Source organism: Dermacentor andersoni, chromosome 3, assembly GCF_023375885.2.
Source record: "Dermacentor andersoni chromosome 3, qqDerAnde1_hic_scaffold, whole genome shotgun sequence".
Classification (NCBI taxonomy): Eukaryota; Metazoa; Arthropoda; class Arachnida; order Ixodida; family Ixodidae; genus Dermacentor; species Dermacentor andersoni.
Window position 1 is genome coordinate 15,536,644 of NC_092816.1, and position 24,231 is coordinate 15,560,874.

General features: G+C 43.4%; 1 protein-coding gene across 1 annotated transcript in view; it reads right to left on the reverse strand.

The window, feature by feature from the left end:
* Positions 1-24,231, reverse strand: part of LOC126520885 (metabotropic glutamate receptor 2-like) — a 53,969-nt gene that overhangs the window by 21,370 nt on the left and 8,368 nt on the right. Inside the window, exon 5 of the mRNA XM_050169687.2 lies at positions 21,732-22,005. Coding sequence (XP_050025644.1) covers positions 21,732-22,005 — 274 coding nt within the window. The remainder of the gene's footprint in view (positions 1-21,731; positions 22,006-24,231) is intronic.

Genomic DNA, 24,231 nt, shown 5'->3' on the forward strand with positions numbered 1-24,231 from the left:
AATAAATAAATAAATAAATAAATAAATTATAATAGAATCCAGCACGCTGTTCGCGATATAAGTAGACATTATAATTTCAAATTGGCAACGAAAGTTTCAAAAACCAGTAAGTGGCCAGACCTGGCGGTGAAATCTTGATACTTCGGATGCATTCTATGAGGTTAGTGTACGTAAGTGGACTGTTATTAAGTACATCATAATTATTACTTATAATTGCAGTTGGTATATTATTAGACGCTCGCGCATAATTCTATGCTTCGTAAATAAAAGATGCACGCGTGGCCATTCACCCTACTGCTCAACCCAGTATCCCATGTAAAGGCGTCGTTTCGCTTTCGATCCGATTGGTTTCGTTTTGACTGGTTAAATACTAAACCAGTTGGAAAGGAAACCACGAAAACACGTAGCTATTATCACAGAAATCATTTAACAATTCGGAAAACATGAATCCCAGGAACATCGACTTGATAAACGAAATCATGCATTGTTACAGCATGGTCACACTTGTCGTCTGCCTCCCACTAATGCCGGCGTATAATTGCTATCGCGCTCACCTATCACCGTTTTCAGCATGCTTCTAGTGAACGACTACATTCTCACTGCAGATTGAAAAATTCTGATAAAAAATATGCCACGGCGTTTTCCGCGTTAGAACTTCTTTATTAAACGCTCTCACCAGTAAGCTTTCCATTTCACTAAAAAAATCGGTACCATGAAAATTTGTTGTCAGCCCCTTTAAGGAAGTTCTTGCCGTAATACATCCACCCAAATTCACCTTAATTCTCGCGCGCATCAGCCGTAGTGTTCCCTCCATTCTCACTAAATTTGATCTCGGTGATAGTGCGGCTCTTCCAAAACAGCGGGCTAAATTCTGCGCTGTTCGTGAAGCGCATAACGCTTCGGAGCGCTTGCTTATGTCATCTACTGCTAAGGCAGTAGTCAACACATGACCTGCCCATCATTCTCGCCAAATGTAACCAATCATGTATAGTTCACCAAGGGCACCGCAAACGCCTCCTGTAAACCGCGAAGAAATTGAAAATTTCGAAGGTTCAGTAATTATTTGCAACGCTCATAATTAAACCAGAAACGTTAAACTTTCTCGACACATCAACCTAAACACAACTTCTATTTCCATCTAATGTAAACTAGGTGTCGCGCACACTTCCTTCAGGACACCGATAAACTATGCAAATAACGGCGCTATAACGCCTTCGAGCAGTTGCGTTTAGAAATGTTTTTCAAATCCCGTAATTAGCCAAACACTAATTCATGCAATTTTGTCTTCACAGCACCTATAAAATGATCCATGTTTCCTCGAAATGTCAATTTCCCGGCATATTGAGTTCTTTCTGGACATTGGGCGAGCTTTATTTAAAACAACTTCATAGTGTCGCATGTAATTGAAGGACCCCTTTACGAATGCCTATTCATTTCTAATAGAAACGGCCAAAAGTGCGGCGTGCAATTTTTGCCGGGATGGCGAGACAATAGAGCACGTTCTGTGCCACTGCCGATCCTTCGACGCTCACGGTGCGCTCTGCAAGCTTGACTCGGCCGCTTGGAGAACAGAACGGGCTCGGAGTAAAACATCCTGGGACCTTGGCTTGTAGGCATTCTTGCATGCGCAAGGCCACAAAAGCCATATTGCATTTCTTGAAGGCTACTGAACTGTACGAATGCTTGTGTCTATTAGCGAACATTTCTGTGCAGGTGTGTTCGCACTGACTGCATCTTTATTATCTTTGTTATCTTTACTTTTTCTTCTTATCTATTATTCTCCCCTTCTCCCTCCCTAAGTTTCTTTATTGATTTATTTATGAGCAGATTGTCTTAGGGGACACGGCTAAAGGCAAACATTTGCCTGACTAGGCCGTGCCACCCGTACATTGGCAGCAACATGGCAGTGGCAGGCTTTCAGGAGGTCACACATGAAATTATAGTACACATTTTCAACACTTGAGTACACAATTCGCGTAAGAAGAAAGAAAAAAGGTTAAAGTTTACACAGTTTTCTAATCAATTGAAGCACAACAACAACAGGAAAAAAGAAAAAAAAAGCATGTACGAAATTTTCCATACCTGTAGCTGAAAGGTTAAAGTTTACACAGTTTTCTAAAAACAACAAGAAACATGTACAAAATTTTCTATACCTGAAGTTGAACATTTCTATTAGTCTTCGAATAGTAACAATTCTTTTACCGTTTTCTTAAAGTTTTGCTTTGAAATTCCAGAATTTAGCAGGTCCAATACCAAGGGGTAGTCGTTTAGAAGGTTAGGAAGTTGAACTGCTAGTTTTTGATCTCCGTATTTTGTTCTGCAACGTGGTTTTCCTATCAGAGTTTTTCTGAGGTTATAGCTTGTCCTTCTGGCATGGTATTTACTTTGGAAGGAACATTTGTCTTCCCAGAATTGCCGTGAAATTTCGAGGAATAATTTGTAAGTGTGAAGTTTTGATGCTGTTAATATTTTATATTTGTTATAGTATGGTTTAGTGGTATCAGTACGTTCTAAGTTACCTATCACGCGCAGTGCGCGGTTTTGGAGTGTTTGAATTGATTTTAAGTTAGTTTGTGTAGTGGTTGACCAAACTAGAAAACAATAAGTTAATCGAGAATGTATAAGCGCGTTGTAAATATTGCGCTTCACATTTATCGGTAGCAAATATCGCAACCTATTTAGCACACCGACAGCACGAGCAATATTTTTTCTAAGAACATCTACGTGCGGTGACCAGGACATATTTTCATGGAATATAATTCCTAAAAATCTGGCTTCAGGGTTCAGGGTAGCCAACCAGGTAGTTCAGGTAGTTCAGGGTTCAGGGTAGTTCAGGTAGTTCAGGGTAGCCAACCGGGCACGACCTTGATTGACATCTCTGCCTTTCTCTCTTCATATCTCCCCCTCTCTCTTGGACAGCAAACTTATTACGTGGTTCGTAAAATATGCTTTTTAACGTTGTGGAGCTCTTATATAAGTAATTTGCCATATATGCTGTAATTAACATATAAAATTGAAAAGTTCATGATTCATCACCTACAATACGTATAGCTTTATTTCAAACCATGTATAAACAAAGTGTCCCGTTTCGTGTACTGAAGAGACTAGGGAAACTGAGAACATGCCATATATGGAACGCATCAAAATGGGAGAAAACGAGTATTCAGGAATTATTTTCAAATCACCTAAATAACTGAAACACTTCGAACCCTGCGTACACGTCACCTATAACATGACCTCCATTCTCTCTAAATATGAAATTGCTGCCACCTTTGTTTTGTTTTTTTCAGAGAAGTGAAAAAAACCTATGAGCGTATCATGTAGCGCCTCAAAACAGGCCGAAAACGATGGTTTAGGAATATTCACTTATCCCCCAAAATAACCCACATACTTCAGAATTTGCCTCTAGATACCCCCTAATATGCCTCTCATTTTTCTTGTGTTTTTTTTTTCTGGATATAAACAATGTGAAATAATTAGTTCTCCCAGGATGCCGTGAAAATTCACCTATAACGTTTTAGAACGCTTCTATAGTCGTAGTAATAGCTTCGCTGTAAAGGAGCACTTAGGCAGAGCATATTCGGCTAACTTTTCCATCGTCGGGCGCCGAATCTGACGCTGCATAAGGCACTTCACTTAGCAGCGAGCCTCGGGACTCGTCCAGAGCTCATTCTCCCCCTCCCCCTCCCCTCCTCTGCCTTTGCTCTCTTTTTGACTGATTATGAGACAGAACGTAGATAACCAGCAACCTTCGACGCTCCATTCGACATTGCGGCACTGTTTTGCTCACAGTGCGAAAGCAGAGACTGTGGAAGCAAATTTAAATCTGAAATCCTTATTGTGGACGCAACGGCACGGCTCCATCAATATACGTTTCCCCAGATGAAGGTAAGCATACTTGATATCAGATCTAGGAATTGGATCAATGAGAAAGTTCAAATAACATAACCAGAAACATGCGACACATTAGCTTTTCGCTTTTTTGCGCGCTTCTGGTCAGCCGAAATAATTTGGGAGCCGGTCACTGCTGCGTTTGTGTTATAACTGAGGCGGATACGGGAAAAAGAAAACGGTCGCTAATTTATGCCAGACCACATTTTAGGAGGTCCCAGCGTGCAGCGCCGAGAAAAGGGCTCGATATGCTAATGGATGAGGTAATGAACGAACGCTTGCTGTGGAGTATTCTATTATTAATACATATCTCAGGTCGGGGCAACAGGAGCGCGCCATGTTTGTCTGCTGGGGTCTCGTTTGGGGCTTTCCGAAAGTAACACCTGCCGCGAAGCGAAACTCACGCGTCATCGATTTCCAATCCACCGGCAGTGTGTATAGGCGCAATTTGGACGTTGCCCATCCGGTAATAAGCCTCGCTTAACTGCGTTGAACATAGCGAGTCTTGAACTGGCGTGCACGTGACACAATGAGTGCGTTGCCGCGATGGCGAGCGGTAGCCGGAGAAGGCAGATATAGCCACGGAAGTTTGGGCTTTTATCCGAAATCAGAGTGAATTAAAAAAGTTACTGAGTTTAACAGGACTCGCTAACGGAAAACGAGCAGAATTAGCTGGACTTACGGCACAATCATTGCAAAGTGTACAATCGTTGAATTCTACCGATAATGACATGTGGAGCAGAAACTTGGAAGCTAACAAAGAAGCTTGGGATGAAGTTAAGGACGGACCAAGGTGCGTTGGAACGAAAACTGATTGGAGTAACGTTGATACAGGAACACAGCGCTGTCGGTTAGAAAGCAAACATGGTAAGCCGGTATACTAGTTGGCATTAAGAGGAAGCAATTGAGCTGAGCAGGCCAAGTAATGCGTAGGGCAGATAACCGGTGGACCGTTAGGGTTACAGTGTGGGCGGCAAGGGAAGAAGGGGAAGCGCAGTCGAGGACGGTAGGACACCGCGTATAGGCGGGGTGATGAATCTGGAAAACTCGCAGTCATAAGATGGTGTTCTCTGGCGCAAGACGACGACGATCACGGTAGCGTCGCTGGTGAAACCTTTCCGTGAACACACAAAAGAAATAACAGAGTTTCTGCTTTTCCGCCACAACAGTGCATGTTGCATTGTAGAAATAAATGATTAATTGATTCATCTGCATGGTTGGCGGTGAGGCTGACTGTTACGTCTTTCAATCAATTTAATAATTTCATTGAGTGATTTCATTGTCTTCCTGCAGTTTAAAGTGCCTGGCGACAATACCAATGTGAATTAACACATCGCATCCATTTAATGCTGCGCATAGATTTCCATTTCTTCGGCAGTGAATGTCTGCGCCATTTAGGCGTCGCACACAAAAGAGACGAGAAGTATTCATGTAGTAAATCGATATAGCTAGATGCACTAAGGAAATCTTCGTGCCGTACGAGTGACATAAAGGGTTGAAGCAAAATAAAAATAAAAGAAAGAAGAACGAAGAAAGACTTTGGAAAATCGTATAAGAAAATCTTGGATGTATATGCATGCAACGCAGTCGTATGTCGTATAGCTCTGCGTAAAGATATTCTAATGCATTGTTAACGGAGCAAGCGACGATGAAAGATGTGAAGGTCCATGGCGATTACATCTAAGCGCCCCAGCCAGGAACACGTGACAAAAAATAAGATAAAATAAGTGGTCGCACAATAATTGTAAAAAATAAAGTGCGATGAAGTGGTTACAAAGCTAGAAATTAGCAGTCGTGCGTTTTCGTGTTTGTCTATTCTCGTGACTATTCAGCGCAATTACGCATCTTTACAGAAGCTCCAGCAGTGCCTTAGTTCACGCTGCGCTCAAAACCGAAAAAAGAAAGACATGAAAGCTCTTGGGGACCTTTTCCTTTTTTTCTTTTCTTTTTGCTTTCTGTATGTCTGTCTCTCTCTGTCTGTCTCTATCTCCTCATCGCAATTAAATACTACGATGACGCAAGTAGCTCCGAACAAAATTATATAACACGGTGCATAATTGGTGTTAAAACTTCACGTCTTGCGCAAGTCTCCTCTCGCGGAACATTGAAAGGCCTAAATCCAGCAAGGCGGCGATGGGGATACGTCGGCCAATATGTGGTCGCTACGCGTAGCACGGCGAACGCGCGGCGCAAGGCCAGCTCCTTATTCCCAGTTGCCGTGCCAGCGCGCCACTGAAACGCGGGCGGCATTACGGCGATCGCCCTCGTCACCACCGCAGTCAATTCTCTCGTGGGGTCAATCGCGCGCTGTAATTTCCGGAGCTTCTATTTAGAACGCGGGAATGTATGCGTGTACGCGAGTCATCCGCGAACGAGATTTTCTCACTTGCGCTAGCTGCTCCGTTTCGATAATCTCGGAGCTAAACTAAAGCTCGATGCCCCAAATCCATTGCATGCAACCAAAATTCACGCTGACCAAAGAACGCCAAAAGGAACGCCAAAAGACACAGTGTTATCGTTCAACTTGCACTTGTATCATGCGCACATTTGCAAATTGATGACATGAAAACGTAAAAGCAAACAGGAATAAAATACAAACAAGTAAAATATATACACCGATAGGCACAGGCGGAAAGTTTTCATTTTTCTGGGGGAGGAGGGACAGTTTCCCGAACCCCATATATATATATGTATAACTTCCTCACCAGTTGCACTTGAAGAAACTTCGTGTAACCTCGAAGCATTGTTCACTGAAATGACGGCCTTATATGAATGTTTACAAGACCTCATAATAGGATACAGTTCAATTTCACAGCGTGAGTCTTCTCGCTCCGCCAAGCATCTGACGTCTCTCGGTGGTGTAATCATCCTTCGTGCAATTGCGTATACTTCGCTATCACTATTACTGCTTCGCCTTTCCGCAGAAACTGCAGCCTCTCTCTCTCTCTCACTCGCTCGAGTATAAGTGCTGCTGCGCATGACTGCTGTTGATTCTGATTTCGAGCGAATCTGGCGGGGCCTCATTTCAGTTATTGAGAGAATTGTACAGAGTGTCCCAACTGCCAAGTCTTTGTCATGGACCAAGTTTATTTATCAGCCAGAAAAAAATTAATACGCAATCACTACGTCGCCGAATATACTGCTGTTATATATCCCTTGGCTGTGCCTAGAAATGCCTCATTGACACTTCTATAATTAGGATAGTACCTCTTGAGTTAGATAGTTATTTACAATTATCTAAATAAATCTCAGGAACGTAAAAGTTACTGACGGCTACTACACTGTACTGGAAACAATATGCACTAGGTTTTCTTCGAGTAATACAATTTCACTTTCTTTTTTAAATCTTGGTGTATCATAGTTAATTGGGACACCTTTGCATGCAAGTGATGATGTTTCCATTCCTAATAAATGGAAGAGTTTCTCCTTTCTTTTTCACGAGTCGTAAGCATTGCTTAGTGGAAAGAGAAACAATACTGAAACAAATATCATTCACGTGCATTTCACACACCATTCATAAAATGCTCCGCCGACGAGGTTGCTAAAGTCTGCAGTTTTTTTTTGTTTTTCTTTTTGCAAGGTCAAAAAAACACGCAAAGCAATTTGAAGCGAGGTGAACATACAGCAACATATTCATTTTCTAGGCATGGACTATCTATTCCTTTAGAAATAATTGTTAATTGGCTACATGCTCCTGCTTCAAACATATAATAAACTTTGCCCTGAGTATGTATCTAAATATATTGTATATGTGCATGGTGTTTACAGTAGAAATTTAAAACAATGTTGAAGTGAGCAAACACGAATGATGCAGCCACCGCTGGTACTTCTAATGCGCTTGTTCTCCTATTGTCAGGATTTGCAGAAATAAAGTGAAAGCATGAATTAAAACCCGTGCACGTCCGCGCCAACAATGATGTGGTAAGCCATTAGCCACAATAAAATTTTAAGTGAGAAGGTCGAGGCAAGTCAAAAGAAACCTCAAACGATGTGGCTGACAAAACTCTGGCAATGACACGTTGGGGGGGGGGGGAGGCTTCGGCATCGCCAGGGGGGAAGGGATTGGTACCCCCCCCCCCCCCTCGTAGTCGGCGTCTATGCCGATAGGTGTTAGAGGCTACAGCAGTGAGGAAGAGATGAATTAATTAGATGAAAGGCCGGGACAACGGCCCTTTCAGTCTTATTAGTGCCTCTTTTTAGCTTCTTGCCTGCCACTCATTACCTATTCCCAATCCGCTCACACTAATACCACTTAAATATAATTATCACGAATGATCATCTGATAATAATGACATTGTATACCGAAAATATGGGGAAGAATTTTTATCTGGTGATGCTCTTACTGTAAGTATCGAACCTGAATAACTTCCGGCAGTTAACCTTAATCACCCTGTATATATAGGGTTAACTAACCCTGTAATTCTCAGCGTACTATATATGCTAGGCTCACTTTGATGCTTCAGAATCCTAATTTAATCACGGGAACCCTAACGTACTCAAAAAAGAATGGCGTAATCGAACAGGGACGAGATAGAAAACACGTACGAGCACGGGAACCCTAACGTACTCAAAAAAGAATGGCGTAATCGAACATGGACGAGATAGAAAACACGTACGAGCACGGGAACCCTAACGTACTCAAAAAAGAATGGCGTAATCGAACAGGGACGAGATAGAAAACACGTACGAGCACGGGAACCCTAACGTACTCAAAAAAGAATGGCGTAATCGAACATGGACGAGATAGAAAACACGTACGAGCACGGGAACCCTAACGTACTCAAAAAAGAATGGCGTAATCGAACAGGGACGAGATAGAAAACACGTACGAGCACGGGAACCCTAACGTACTCAAAAAAGAATGGCGTAATCGAACAGGGACGAGATAGAAAACACGTACGAGCACGGGAACACTAACGTACTCAAAAAACAATGGCGTAATCGAACATGGACGAGATAGAAAACACGTACGAGCACGGGAACCCTAACGTACTCAAAAAAGAATGGCGTAATCGAACAGGGACGAGATAGAAAACACGTACGAGCACGGGAACCCTAACGTACTCAAAAAAGAATGGCGTAATCGAACAGGGACGAGATAGAAAACACGTACGAGCACGGGAACACTAACGTACTCAAAAAACAATGGCGTAATCGAACATGGACGAGATAGAAAACACGTACGAGCACGGGAACCCTAACGTACTCAAAAAAGAATGGCGTAATCGAACAGGGACGAGATAGAAAACACGTACGAGCACGGGAACCCTAACGTACTCAAAAAAGAATGGCGTAATCGAACAGGGACGAGATAGAAAACACGTACGAGCACGGGAACCCTAACGTACTCAAAAAAGAATGGCGTAATCGAACATGGACGAGATAGAAAACACGTACGAGCACGGGAACCCTAACGTACTCAAAAAAGAATGGCGTAATCGAACAGGGACGAGATAGAAAACACGTACGAGCACGGGAACCCTAACGTACTCAAAAAAGAATGGCGTAATCGATCAGGGACGAGATAGAAAACACGTACGAGCACGGGAACCCTAACGTACTCAAAAAAGAATGGCGTAATCGAACATGGACGAGATAGAAAACACGTACGAGCACGGGAACCCTAACGTACTCAAAAAAGAATGGCGTAATCGAACAGGGACGAGATAGAAAACACGTACGAGCACGGGAACCCTAACGTACTCAAAAAAGAATGGCGTAATCGAACAGGGACGAGATAGAAAACACGTACGAGCACGGGAACCCTAACGTACTCAAAAAAGAATGGCGTAATCGAACAGGGACGAGATAGAAAACACGTACGAGCACGGGAACCCTAACGTACTCAAAAAAGAATGGCGTAATCGAACATGGACGAGATAGAAAACACGTACGAGCACGGGAACCCTAACGTACTCAAAAAAGAATGGCGTAATCGAACAGGGACGAGATAGAAAACACGTACGAGCACGGGAACCCTAACGTACTCAAAAAAGAATGGCGTAATCGAACAGGGACGAGATAGAAAACACGTACGAGCACGGGAACCCTAACGTACTCAAAAAAGAATGGCGTAATCGAACATGGACGAGATAGAAAACACGTACGAGCACGGGAACCCTAACGTACTCAAAAAAGAATGGCGTAATCGAACATGGACGAGATAGAAAACACGTACGAGTACGGGAACCCTAACGTACTCAAAAAAGAATGGCGTAATCGAACAGGGACGAGATAGAAAACACGTACGAGCACGGGAACCCTAACGTACTCAAAAAAAGAATGGCGTAATCGAACATGGACGAGATAGAAAACACGTACGAGCACGGGAACCCTAACGTACTCAAAAAAGAATGGCGTAATCGAACATGGACGAGATAGAAAACACGTGCGAGCACGGGAACCCTAACGTACTCAAAAAAGAATGGCGTAATCGAACAGGGACGAGATAGAAAACACGTGCGAGCACGGGAACCCTAACGTACTCAAAAAAGAATGGCGTAATCGAACATGGACGAGATAGAAAACACGTACGAGCACGGGAACCCTAACGTACTCAAGAAAGAATGGCGTAATCGAAGATTGACGAGATAGAAAACACGTACGAGCACGGGAACCCTAACGTACTCAAAAAAGAATGGCGTAATCGAACAGGGACGAGATAGAAAACACGTACGAGCACGGGAACCCTAACGTACTCAAAAAAGAATGGCGTAATCGAACAGGGACGAGATAGAAAACACGTACGAGCACGGGAACACTAACGTACTCAAAAAACAATGGCGTAATCGAACAGGGACGAGATAGGAAACACGTACGAGCGTAGAACGCGGAAAAGAGCCCAAGGAGCTAGTGATGTGATCTAGAAGTACTGACTGTTGGTCGTGTTTCGTAATCCATGCTCAAATATGTCGTCCCTGTTCGGTTGCGCCATTCTTCCTCGAGTACCAACAAACCCAACAGTCAATATTTCTAAACCTTAACGTATAGCATATAGCCGCATTTTTGATGCGCTGGTTTCAGTTCTTCATAGCTCAGCAAAGCAATTACTAAGAAATAATGAATATACTAATTAAGCTATACCTGAAATGTCATTCCGTTATTTCTTTACTAGTATGTTATCCGTGGCCAGAAATAAACGTAAATAAATTACAAGTCTTCATTTCAACAAACTCTCACGTTTAGATCTTGAAAAATGACTTTGACTTTAGACTTGGCTGAAAAGGGCACGGCAGCTGAGCTTCCGCACAGATGAATAATCCGCTTGTCTTCCTCGTGCAGTTGATCGCCAGCTCCCTTGTGATACCGGCGGGAAATCAACAACCGTGTCGGGCTTGCGCACAGATGAATAATCCGCTTGTCTTCCTCGTGCAGGTAAGAAAACGCTTTGGAAAATGCTCTCGTTCTTGCGAGCGTTGTCTTGTCGTGCTGTCGTGCCCTGCGGTACTTCTCGATACAGTGTCTGACATAGTGTACATAACAAAGTTGCTATTGCTTGCCGGCGATGTTGAAACTAACTCCGGACCCAATACGGCGGAAATTTCACGACAGCTACAACAGATTGCAGAGGTCAGAAAAGTAATAAAAGAAGAACGGTTAACATCAATCGACAACAAATTAGAGCGCTTAGCTTTCTTTAAGACAAGCTTTCCTCGTGTACGGAACAGGTCCTTGGAACTAAGGCTAGACGACATCGAGAATCGCTCCAGAAGGTCGAATCTCATAGTCTACGGTATGCCAGCAGAAAATAACGAGTCGCTGGAGCGCTCAGTCTATAAAAAGGTTGTCAAAGATTTCTTGAACTTGGACGAAGTCGCGATCGAGCGCACCCACAGATTAGGTAGACCGGAAGAAAACAAAACAAGACCAATAATACTGAAGCTTCTAGATGTCAAGGACAAAGCGAAAATCTTGCAAAATTGTCACAAACTAAAGGGGACTGCGTTTACCATCAGTGAAGATTTTTTACCCCGGGTTCGCGACATCAGAAGAAACTTGCGGAAATACGGCAAACCAAAAAAAGATTAAGGTGATAAAGTCTCTCTGGTTTATGAAAAACTAAAGATAAACGGGGAACTATATTTTTGGGACGATGTAAAAAAAGACGTGTGCCCTGTTACACGTGCTTCAAACCAAACAAAAAACCAGGACACGGAAGCACGAACCCAACGCCCGTGCCGCCAGCAACGTCCCAAATAACTTTCATGAACATAAATGCGCGTAGCATTGTCAACAAGTTCGGTCACATTGAGTCATTAGTAGTGGTTTTCGAGCCCTGCTTCCTTGCCATTACGGAAACCTGGCTAACAAAAGACATTAACAATTTTGAAATAATTCCCCCGAACTACGCTATAGTTCGTAAGGACCGACCGACACGTGGTGGAGGCGTGGCTTTGTCCCTTTCGTTACAATGCCTAAAGTTGAGGGGGTGGAAGCGATTTTTTGCAAACTCTGTATTTCTAGTAGCGCTATCATTGTTGGATGCGTTTATTTCAGCCTTTGTTCTGATTCAGACATATTTCGATCATTGTGTACTTACATACAACGTCATGTTAAGGGCGCCTGACTAATATTGCTAGGGGACTTCAATGTTCCTGACACTGACTGGAATACGCTGCAATATCCTTCACCTTGCGCGGAAGTTATTCTCGTTATAATGCTTTCTTTCAACCTCACGCACATGGTAACAGAATCTACCCGCGTACAAGGAACCAGCTCTAACATTTTAGATATAGTGTTCCTGAGCAATCATTTACCTTATGACGCGAACGTAGAAGTACTAGAAAGCCTGTCTGACCACAAACTAACAGTGTATTCTGTCCCGTTTCATTATACTACACGCTCTACTCGATCAACAATAACATATACTGACTACAGCCGAGCTGATGACACTAACATACTTGACACATTATCTGAAGAGCTACCATTGTTCCGTTAACTCTCAGATGACGCTAATACCAATATGGAAACCCTATGGCGTAAGTTTAAAGATATTCTATCGTATTGCATTACTAATTTCGTTCCTACCAGGACTAAAATAACGCGAAAGAATAATCCATGGATTACTCGAACTGTAATTCATGCCAAGCGGCAGGTGCGACGACTGAAAAAAACGCAACGACGCCACCCATCAAAAGAGCAGCCGAAAAATTAACATTGGTCATTAACGATTTAAAATCTGAAATCAAAATAGCTAAAACTTTCTATTTTTCAAATACGCTAACAAATTTCCTAAAAGATTCTCCCCAAAAGTTCTGGCGTTACTTATATCCTAAAGTACATAATGAAAGTCATCCGTCCTCGAAGAAAAACCGGAATACTCCAAGCACACTAAATAACTAGTTTTGGTCCATTTTCACTACAGACGATGGAAATGCACCTCGCAATAGCCCCTGCACCGGCAAGCAACTAGGGCCCCTTACTGTGACCGAACCTGGGGTCTTAAACCTTCTACTAAATTTAGACACCAAAAAAGGACCGGGGCCTGATAATATTTATAACACATTCCTGCGCAGATATGCCGAGTGGATTGCCAAGTCCTTAGTAACACTCTTTAACAAATCCCTCTCATCCTGCACCTTTCCTAAATAATGGGAAACAGCTAAAATAGCACCAATACATAAATCAGGAAGCAAATCAGATCCCTTAAATTTCAGACCATCTCACTAACCAGCACACTTCAGACCATCTCACTAACCAGCACAATATGCAAGCTACTTGAGCACATCATCTTAAAGCACATAACAACCTATCTAGCAGATAACCAAATTCTAACACCTTTACAGCATGGCTTTCGTAAGAAACTTTCTATTGTTACTCAACTAATAGAACTCGTGCATGACGTAACCACCTCTATTGATCACCATAAACAAGTCGACCTCATTTTCTTAGACTTTTCGAAAGCCTTCGACTGTGTGTCACACCCAAAACTTATTAGGAAGCTTGAACTAACTTTAGGAACTGGCCCAATTTTAGACTGGATTATTGATTACCTCACTAACCGTACTCAGTTAGTCAAAATTAACAACGAGAAATCCTTCACAGCTGATGTCACATCAGGTGTACCACAAGGAAGCGTCTTAGCCCCAGTGTTATTCCTAAGTTTTATAAACGACCTTCCTGCTAGCCATTTAAACAAAATTAAACTTTTTGCCTATAACTACGTACTATATCAGGAAATTAACTCTCTCATCGACCATATCGCTTTAAATAACGCCATAGCAGCAGTAACCAAGTGGTGCGAAGATTGGCAGATGACTATTAACGTTAACAAATCTGTTCTATTATCTGTAACCAGGAAGAAACGTAGATCGCTCTTTCAGTACACACTAAAACAACATTCCTCTTGCTTCGGTCTGTGAATACAAATACTTAGGAATATTACTAACCTCTGACCTCAGATGGGATGCTCACGTTAACAAAGTCACGGAAACCGCACCAAAACAGTTATTTTTCATTAATAGATGCCTCAGACTAGCACAATCTGATATAAAGCTACTAGCATATAAAACATTTGTCAAACCGATGCTAAAGTATGCAAATGTCGTTTGGTTTGCTTTCACTAACAAGCTGATTAAAAAACTTGAAGGTGTTCAGAGAAAGGTGCTCAGATAAGTTTTTAACAAACATAGGCTAGAAGACTCATCGACAGAACTACTCAAACAATCCGGGATGCTAACCCTTCAAAACAGCTAGAGCAAAACTAGCGCGCCTTAATACCATTTACCAACTCATGAACAATCAATTACATCTGGATACCTCACTATACATAACGAAATCGCAAACTAGGAAAACACGTCGTAAACCCCCACACACACTAAGGGAGTTTGCATTTCGTACTGACACTTTCAGGTATTCATTCTTCACGCAGACTATACGCGATTGGAACGCTTTGAATGTGAGCTCTGTTAATAGTTCATCACTAACTGCCTTTATCACGCTTGTTGAAAACGTTCTGCTCACATCTAAGTAATTATTTTGTTTATTGTCAATATCACTTTGTTACTACCTTTGTTTTGCATTTTGTGGCACAATTACCCAAATCTTGCAGCACGAACCTCATTGTATATTTTTTACTCCTGCTGATGTATAAGTTTATTCAATGTAATAATGTGCATTTCTGAACCGTTTATCATTGTCATGTTTGTATGTCAATGTACTTTTCTGAATGCCCTTTCTGTTACGATCCCTGCCGGGATTGACAGTATTGAATGAATGAATGAATGAATGAATGAATGAATGAATAAATAAATAAATAAATAAATAAATAAATTTTCAGTCAGCGCTAATTCGCTTACTACTCGCGCTCCATCTATTTGATACGCGGCAGTTATCTCGTCTAGAAGCTGAATGAACTGTGAAATGTAAATAAAATAATCTCAGCAGCTCAGTACTTGGGTGTTGACGAGGCACAGCGCGAAATGTTAGCCCACTAAATGATAATGGCGCAACGATGAAACCACGCAAAGGGGAAGAACTTGAGCCGGGATATCGTATGGCGCCGCTCCGGTCCGAGTACAGCGGCACCTAACCCTTTTCACCCCCTGTGCGGTATACAGACGACCAGGCGCAAATTACCCCGAAGGTGGCATTAGCATATTTTGCAAGACCCATGGCTGCTCGATGGCTCGACCTTCCAGACGCGGCTCCCCGCTTCTGGGGAACGATTGCTTTAGTTTGCGTGTGCTTGTTAGTCCTGTGCTGCACCGCAGGACATCGTCGCTCGCCCCTTGAGCACCAGCGAAGCCTTCTTGCAGACACCGTCGCCTCGAGCGCGCCAGCCATGCTTAGCCCAAGCGAACTCGCTCCGTTTCGCAAAAGTGTGCGTACGGTGGCTTTGCCTCAGCATGCCTATATATACGGCGGTGCATCCTTTACAGGAGTAACTGAATGCGCGGGATCTGGCAACGAGAAATTACCGGCAATTTTCTCGCCATTGTTCATTTGGTGCAGCTAAGAAGAAAATCATAAGAAAGAGCAAGCGCGAACGCTTCGGTTCTGTTAGCAGTTCTGACGAGGGCGACAAAGAAAGTAACGTTTGCAGGAACAACTTTCGTAAAAGGACACAAGCGTCGGATTGGTGAAAATCATAAACATTAGAGCGTACAAGAATACTGAAATCGGGCTGTAACGAAAACTGTGGTGGGCGACTCTGTACAAAGCGCTCGCTTAGGAGCTGTGCTGCGTAATAAAATATTTTTTGAAGTCGAAGTAGATGTGCACTGACATTTCTTTTAAAAGTGACCGATCATTTTTCTCTTAAGTAGCAGAATTCGACGAGTCCTCCAGCTCTGAACGCATTTTACGAGAGGCTCTTACAACTGGCTATGTTTATTGAGTGGAAAGGAATGTGCTCTACGCAGAAAGAAGAATTATGTTATAAATACGCGTGAATAATTCGCACACGCGGTCGATTGCTTTTCAATATGACTAAATCTAATGAGAAAGAAATATTGCCAGTTCACCGTTTGGGTCTTCCACAATAAAACGGAGACTACGCTCTTACGCATGTTCTGACCATGGAAACTTTTTTCCTCCCCGCTTATGCACCGCCTTAGCGCAGCAATGATTTTGAATGCGGCGAACAAGCAGGTGTGGAAGATAGCGACGACAACACGGAAATACAATGTGCACGAAAGCATTGAATGAATGGTACAGCAGGGTGCGTGAAATCTACTTCCGTAAACACTGTCATCACAGTTATAACACTCTGGGCGATACTGAAATACCGCAGATGTTTAATTTTCCTATTTCTGCTATAGCTTGCTAATGGTACAGCAAACAAAAATTTCTCTATCACCACTTCCTACAAAAAAAAAAAAAAAAAAAATCGTGAACACGCCGAATTTTGTGAAATTGTGTGTCTGAGAATTTCCTATTATCGCTGCGCGCTGTTGCGGATGGGATCAGCAACAAATGGAAGCAGTTATTACTGAGGCCCATGTACCATTTTGCCAGTAGCGGTGCCCAACATATGGCGTTTTTATATCACGATGATGCCAAAAACATATTGTTCCGTACATTTAGCGCTAAATATCTATCGGGAAACCCTAGGAGAATCTTCAGATTGCTCTCCACTCTTGGTAGAAGGAAGAACTCTTGCGAGGCTATTAAAGAAGAGAAGAAGGATGATCTGATCCTCGTTGTACGACAAACATGGCCGCCGAATAGACTGGAAAGTACCGTGTACTGCAGCAGAGGAAAGCAAAATAAATATTGCACGATAACGTGGTAGCAGAACGGCAATCTGCCACAAAATTGACACAGTCCCCACCAAGACGGCAAACATGTCTGCTAGCTCGATATCCGTGGATAATTTCAACAGCGCTGCGGTGGTTGAGGCTGTAACATTAAGCTATGAAAAATCAAACTTCAAAGACGGCGCCTGCGGATAGCTAAAGCCTGGGAAAAAGAACAGCCTTGGGAAAACAAGGGCGCCGTGTTCGCTAAATGCCGGCTCAAAGAGGAAGGTAAACAATTCAGCGAAGCTTTTTTCACACCCTAGGCCCCACACATCGACACGAGCTTGTTGCGTTCCTTGGTGGTGACGCTAAAGCGGGTGAAAAATTAAAATTGGCCCTTGCAGGCAAAGGGCAAAGAAAGCCTGTAAAAGAGAGGCTGTACTTATCAGAACATGAGATTATGTTTTTGGTTGGCAAACTTACTGCACAAGTGAATAGCACTAAAGAGAGTTTCCAGCTAATGCTTGTGGTCATGAATCGTAGCATAGTCCAGACGTCGCTGGAGATTTAGGGTACAAGTACACTATGTAGTACATTTAATAAAACGCTTTTCATACTTTGAAAAAATAACCGCCTCTTCATGCTTGTCTTTGTTTTTTTTTCAGTTCACTCCGTGATCAGATTGACCGTTAAAAACATAAAGATTTAAAAGCACCCTTATGTGCTACCCGTTCGACCACAAACTACGAGCCAAACAATGAACGGTTAGATAAAAAAAATATACAAAGATGATGCACACATAGAGACACAGCCCTCGGAAAGTGCTTGCAGTACCCTACGAATGCTAACACATTAATAATAGACTTGGACACTTTCGGAATCATTCAGTCATTTGCTGCGCAAAGCGGTTAGCAGCGCGACAATGGAGACACTAAGATGGCGCCACTATGACAAAGGCGATGCGACGATAATGGCGAAGGCGCCGGCCCTATGACAACGCTGACACGACATTGATGGCAGTGACATGACAAAGCAACAACGACGACGGCACGAAAATGACACCTCGATGACTGATATATAAATTTGCAAAGACCTTCGTGATCGGGAAACACAAAAATAAATGCAGTGCTGAAGGCTGAGCGGTGAACGAGAGATTTACGTGGCTTTGAATAAGCTCATATTTAGCAATCAATTTTACCCATGCTGATTATCCCAGTACCTTCAAAACAGTGAGCCGGGTGATTTGTAGGCCAACATTGTACACAAAAAACAGCGCGAAAGAAACAGTGGGCGAAATGATTATTGATAGCGTCATGTGTTGCATAACTGTTTCTTTCGACCGCCGTGTCTTTGCGCTGTTTCTTTCTTTAGGAAGTTACCTGGTCAGCTTGTTATTTCACATATTTTTTCTTCAGTTTTTCGACTTGCGCTATATCAAATCTTATCTCCGAATTTCTTTTATTCTGCTTCGGAGAACGATTTAAATCGTGCTCTTCGGAATGCGCGCTACAAAGTTTTGCTCAAGAACAGTTCTAAGGACGTTGACGTTTTACGCACTAAAAGGAGGCAAAATATCCCCGGACATCAGTGACTCTCTGATTACCTTAACTAAATTAATTTCTGAGAACGGCCCTTATGAGCTCCTGCGAGTTCTAGATAACGTTTAGAAACTCCGACATTAAATTGCGAACAGGGGCCCTATGAAGTAAAACTATTCCAATCTCCTGACGTCAAATTTACGTAACCACTGATGCAAGCATCGAGCGGTAACCAGCAGCGTTGTTTCAAACGCTTAATCAAATGCCCTCCTCGTTTATAGAGTGCCACTTTCTTTTGCTTTCAAAGCGAATAGCATTGCCTACATTGAGCAGCTTTTCTTATCTAATGGGTTGAGAAGAGGCGAGGAGCCCGCTCAAATGGAGAGTTCGACGGGGCTGAACCAGCACAGTGAAAATAGATAACCGGATGAGGAGGATGGTACCGGCGTCTGCGATTGGTCTGCTTCCCCTTACTTAGCTTGCTGTGGCTGGTCGAAAATCGCGGCGGTGGGCAACGGAAGGTTAAAAATGCCGCTGAAACGGATACTCAGCAAGGTAGAGTTGACAGAGCAATGTCGTATACGTGCTGAAAGGTCTCAATGACGTTATACGGCCACGCAAAATCTTTTATTATACGCAAATACATACATACTCCCCGGCAGCTCCGATTAGCCAGTGCCACAGCGATCAGCGGGCAGCCATCTTCTATGCCTTTCGGAACAGGGCAGTGGCCCACTATTCAGAAAAACTGTCAATTTCGCTAATGACGAGAAAGGCATCGAACCAGAAATTACTCTTTTTCTTTCGTTCGGTCTAATCATGCTTAATCAGCGTGCGCATATAATATTAGATGGGGTGTTTTTCACAGTTTTCGTGACATCGCGTGACGGACAGGCACATGGTTAGTGGCTACAAAATGTTTTGACCAATCGTGGAGGGCTTATTGCAGAATTGGAATAGAATTGGAATTGCAGAACTGGAATAGAAAAGTTTGGAATAGGTTTACGTTTTAGGCACCCCAGCTCTCGTTCACTCGAATAATTTTTAGAAAAGTCCAGTGCCACCTGAGGGACTCGGGAAAACGTCCGGATAACGCCGACACTCTATACGCAAAGCGCCGATTTATTCGATTAGCTACCCTACCACATTCGCGCAACGTGCGAATACATTTTGCAACTTTTGGTGCATTTTGCATCGGCAAACATTTCGAAACTTTCACGGCAAATAACCCGTGTATAAGTGCTTTTGTCTAATACTTTCGTTCTTTCTTTTAATGAAGCAGGGAAGCTAAAAAGAATAGATGCGATGCGTTAAGACAAGCCAAAATCACGCGAAGATGCGCATGCAGCCTACAACACAGGCAGGCTACGGTTTGTGCACAAGTGCTCACACGTATCCTCGTAAGGCAAGGACGGCATATAGCCTTAAGGCTAAACCCCATGAGCGCGATTTTGTGCGCGACAGCGACGAGCGACGGCTTCGAGCGACGGATCGATCCGTCGCGTGAACAGATCGCTCGGTCTTGTCGCGCGATCGCTCGGTTCTGCAAATCTAGAATTCGTCACTCGTCGCCCGGAAGTGCTATGAGCGACTAGCCAATAGCGCGAAGCTGGAACTGGATGTACATAACTAAAGTACTTCCAATTGTCGCACGGAACGAGCAAACGATTGAATTTTTATACGTGCAACGATAAGAACCTACTGCAAGACTTTCAGAAATATCTTATGCTGCTTTTTACAGTAAAACACATCAACTTAAGTTAATAAAGCACGCGTCACGCTAGTTTCGGCGCCTATATTGCTGCCCTCATACCGGCAACACTGGGGAGACGTCGCTCGAAGTCATCGCTCGCATGGGGTACGACTTGTAGGCGACGAGCGAATGCGACAGCCATCTCCATCGCGTCGCTTGTCGCTGTCGCGTGCAAGATCGCTTGCATGTGGTCTATACTTCAAGCATGCGCTGCCTTATGCACTTTAGCTACAATTGCTTACAAGCAGGCAATATTTTTTCACCTCTATTCGGTATGGATTTGTGGTCTCCAGAGTACACGTTTCATTGGTAGAACAGGTCATTGCTCAATGTCAGTGATGTTGGTCATCGACATTGACGCTGGCCACTCGCCTGGTCTACTAATAGTGATTTTACCTGACCTGACGGTATTCCGTAGAACCCTTGATTACATCCGCATTATACACGTTGTTCGCAATGTCTATCCGTGGCCCAAGCAGTTTTCCCAACGAGTACAGGCTTTGAGATAAAGCAGAATGAGACATAACCCGCGCACTTCTTTACACGTACCGCGGACAGCGTTCTTAGCGTGAATAAATTAAAATGTTGGCTGTGTTTAAAGGTGTCATGTTCTTGTTATTTATGGTTGCAGAAATTTTATTCAGGCGCACGTTAATTTGATATGAATTATATGCCCGTAGTAACAAATAAATTATCTTAGAACAGCATATCTAGAGTTCCGTAATTCCGTAAGAGAAACGTACTTATATTGCAATTGTAAATGGTGCGCTTGGCAGTGCACTTGATTTAGCCCTATATGACGTACGTCTTATGCTCGAATTTATACATCAAACTAAACTATACGAATAATAATAATAATAATAATAATAATAATAATAATAATAATAATAATAATAATAATAATAATAATAATAATAATAATATAAAAGAAGAAGAAGCCTTTATTTCCATCCACGCAGTGATGGGGAGAGAGAAAAAAAACCCTGAGGTATCTTGCCTAGCTCTTTCCTCTCCAGTAGGGGAAAAAACATACACAGATTAGCACTATTTTATGCCAAGAATTTTTGACTAGGCAATAACTAAATGATTAGATTTCTTTTAAAACTCCGGTAAAGAATAAACAAAGCGCGATGTTGGTGAATTTATGGGAATGAGAGTCTTATGATAGAATAAAATAACGCAGAGAAAAACAAAGCCGGAAGGAAGCATCGAGAAACGCTAAAATGGTGCCGCATTCTCAACGCCACCATCAAAAACAGGTTCTCCGAACGCGCCTCCGCTGCGGGACTCCCACCCCAGCGCGCATTGAGGGAAAACAAAAAAGAAAAAGAACAAAGCGAGCATTCAAGGGTTGCAGGCCTTACGTACTGGAAGAAGTGCTCCCAGAACTCGATGAACCACGGGTTCCGGTAGTTGGCGTACGGCGTGAGCGCGCGGAAGTACTCGTCGAAGCCCCTGACCGCATTGCTCGTGGGCTGCACGGATAGCGTGCCTTCGACCTGCAGCTCGTTGCCGTGGGAAACGAGCTCCCTGGCGCTCCAGCCGTCGCTGCCGATCCAGGCGAAGTGGGACGTGGCGTTGTTCCTCCGCACGGCGCGCATCACGCCCGCCACCTCCTGGTCCGAGCCGAAGATGATGACGCCTGCAGCGACAGCACGCGTCGTTCAACTTTGAGGGACGCGACCGCCCTTCCGGAAACGCCGCTGCTCGTGGCCACCGAGGTCGTTCATTTCACATTTCCGCTGCTGTTACGGCCGTTAATATCTGTGGTTTGCGCTGGGACACCAGTCGACTCTAAGCGTACCTTGTTGCTCTAAAGAAAGGTTGCTCTGCTCCCCAAGGTTACACCTGATTTGCGAGAAGGAGACTCCAGATTCTTGCCCTGTAGGATTCCTCACGAGGCTAAATACACGGGCGTTTTACAGCGAAGCTGTTTATGGCTATAGGGGTCAGTGGATTTTTCGTGTCCGTCAACATATCTGTATGTGCAAAAGCTCAGCTCCCAAATTCGATGCAAAATCGCTTCATTCTATGCAAGAACTTATACGTATTATCAATTGGATATGCAGTTTCAGTATATGAGTTATCAATAGGCGCCATTTTCAAATCAGTAGACTCTCAGGTAGATAATATTTTTTTTTGCTTGCTTGCTTACGGGGGTATGAGTCATTGCTTAAGGGAGTAGGAGCCATTTGTTGTCTTAAGTGACGGACAAATTTCTCGTTGTCTAGGCAAAGAAATGCTTACGCATTTACTAACATATGATACGAGAATTTGTGTGCGTACCTATCGTCACGATGACCACCGATCGGGACAATAAATGTGTTCATATCTTTGTTCAAAATTCTGTGTCACCTCTGTGTCGTGTTCTAAACAGCTTCGCTGGTCACCCACCTTCACACAGTGGAATCGTGGCTTTTTGTGTTACGTACCCATCGTAGCTGGCAATTGAACCTGCAACCTCCAGTTCAACTATACAATCTCATGGCCCCTCAGACACTACTGCAGGCTCATCATGGCAAGCTGTCAGAAGTACAGCGCCAACGACTGGACTCGTTGCTAAGTGTGCCGAACAACGTCCTTCCTGGACACAGTGGGTGCTGTCCGGTGTAAGTATGTTCCACATATCTCGCGTAGATGCACAAAGCTTTGCCACACTGCAAAGTTCCACATTTGATTTTTCGGTATTCCGGGCTTCTCTTGGAGGAATAAAAGTTCCGGTCCTTCGTCCTCCAACCGGCTTTCCAAGCTTTGAGCGTTCGTGATAACGTAGGTCTAAAGAAAGTTAAGTGCGGTGAACGACATCATTGGCTTTCCTGAGTGATGTTGTTATTATGTAAAGTATAAAGGGGGGGGGGGCTTCATGAGCAATACAAACTCCGCTAAACAGTAAAATAGTGGATTGGCCAAATACTTTTCTTCGCCCTACATAATATGGCCTACCGATCGCTAACGGCACCATTGAGCAGAGCGTAAGCTTGCTAACAGGAAGTAAGGAAGAGATGGTGGCTAGTATGGCGGAACCAGCTCGTGGTTTATTTTCACATTTAGGGCGACGTTCGCCATCTTGTGTATGCCAAGACTAGACGAGCAGGTAAGCACGCCTTACAGAGTTTCACGCATTTATTATTAGCGCCCTACGAAAGCTGGCTTTTCGAAGATGTAATATCCAACTCGTGCAGTTAAATATACGAAGATATGCTTATGAGTATTGAGCACTACCCAGAAGAAAATTGAGCTGCTAGGTAGCTGTAAATTACAGGACGTGTTAGTCTGCGTTCAATTGGGTCAGAATCAGCTACCTATGGTTTAAGCTGACTATGTTTTTCAGGTTCATAGAGAACGTGGCAGTACCTCCAGAAAAATTCAGTGTGGAAGAGCGTATGACCACACATTCCTGTGTCTGTAAGGGAAACGTGCGAACTATATCCACTATGAAATGTCACAAACTTTGCGCGATAGTGACACTTCAGATACTGTTAAGCTGTCAATCTTAAAACTGGCAACTTCGGTGTTGAAAGTGAGGAACCCAGTGGAAGGCATGTTTCTGTCTATGGCTGAAAATATCAAAGTGATCTATGGCATGATAACCCGCGGTGGTGGCTTGGTGGCTATGGTGTTGCGCTGCTAAGCACGAGGTTGCGGGTTCAATTGCCGGCCCCGGTGGCTTCCTTTCAATGGAAATTCCGAAACGCTCGTGTACCGTGCATTGGATGCACGTTAAGGAACCCCAGGTGGTCTAAATAATCTGGAGTTCTCCATCGTAATCATACTGTAGTTTTGGCGCGTAAATTTATTTCACAACATGATAAAGGAGGACCGCTGAATATAAGCCAAAACTATCGCTGCATATCCGGAAATATCACTC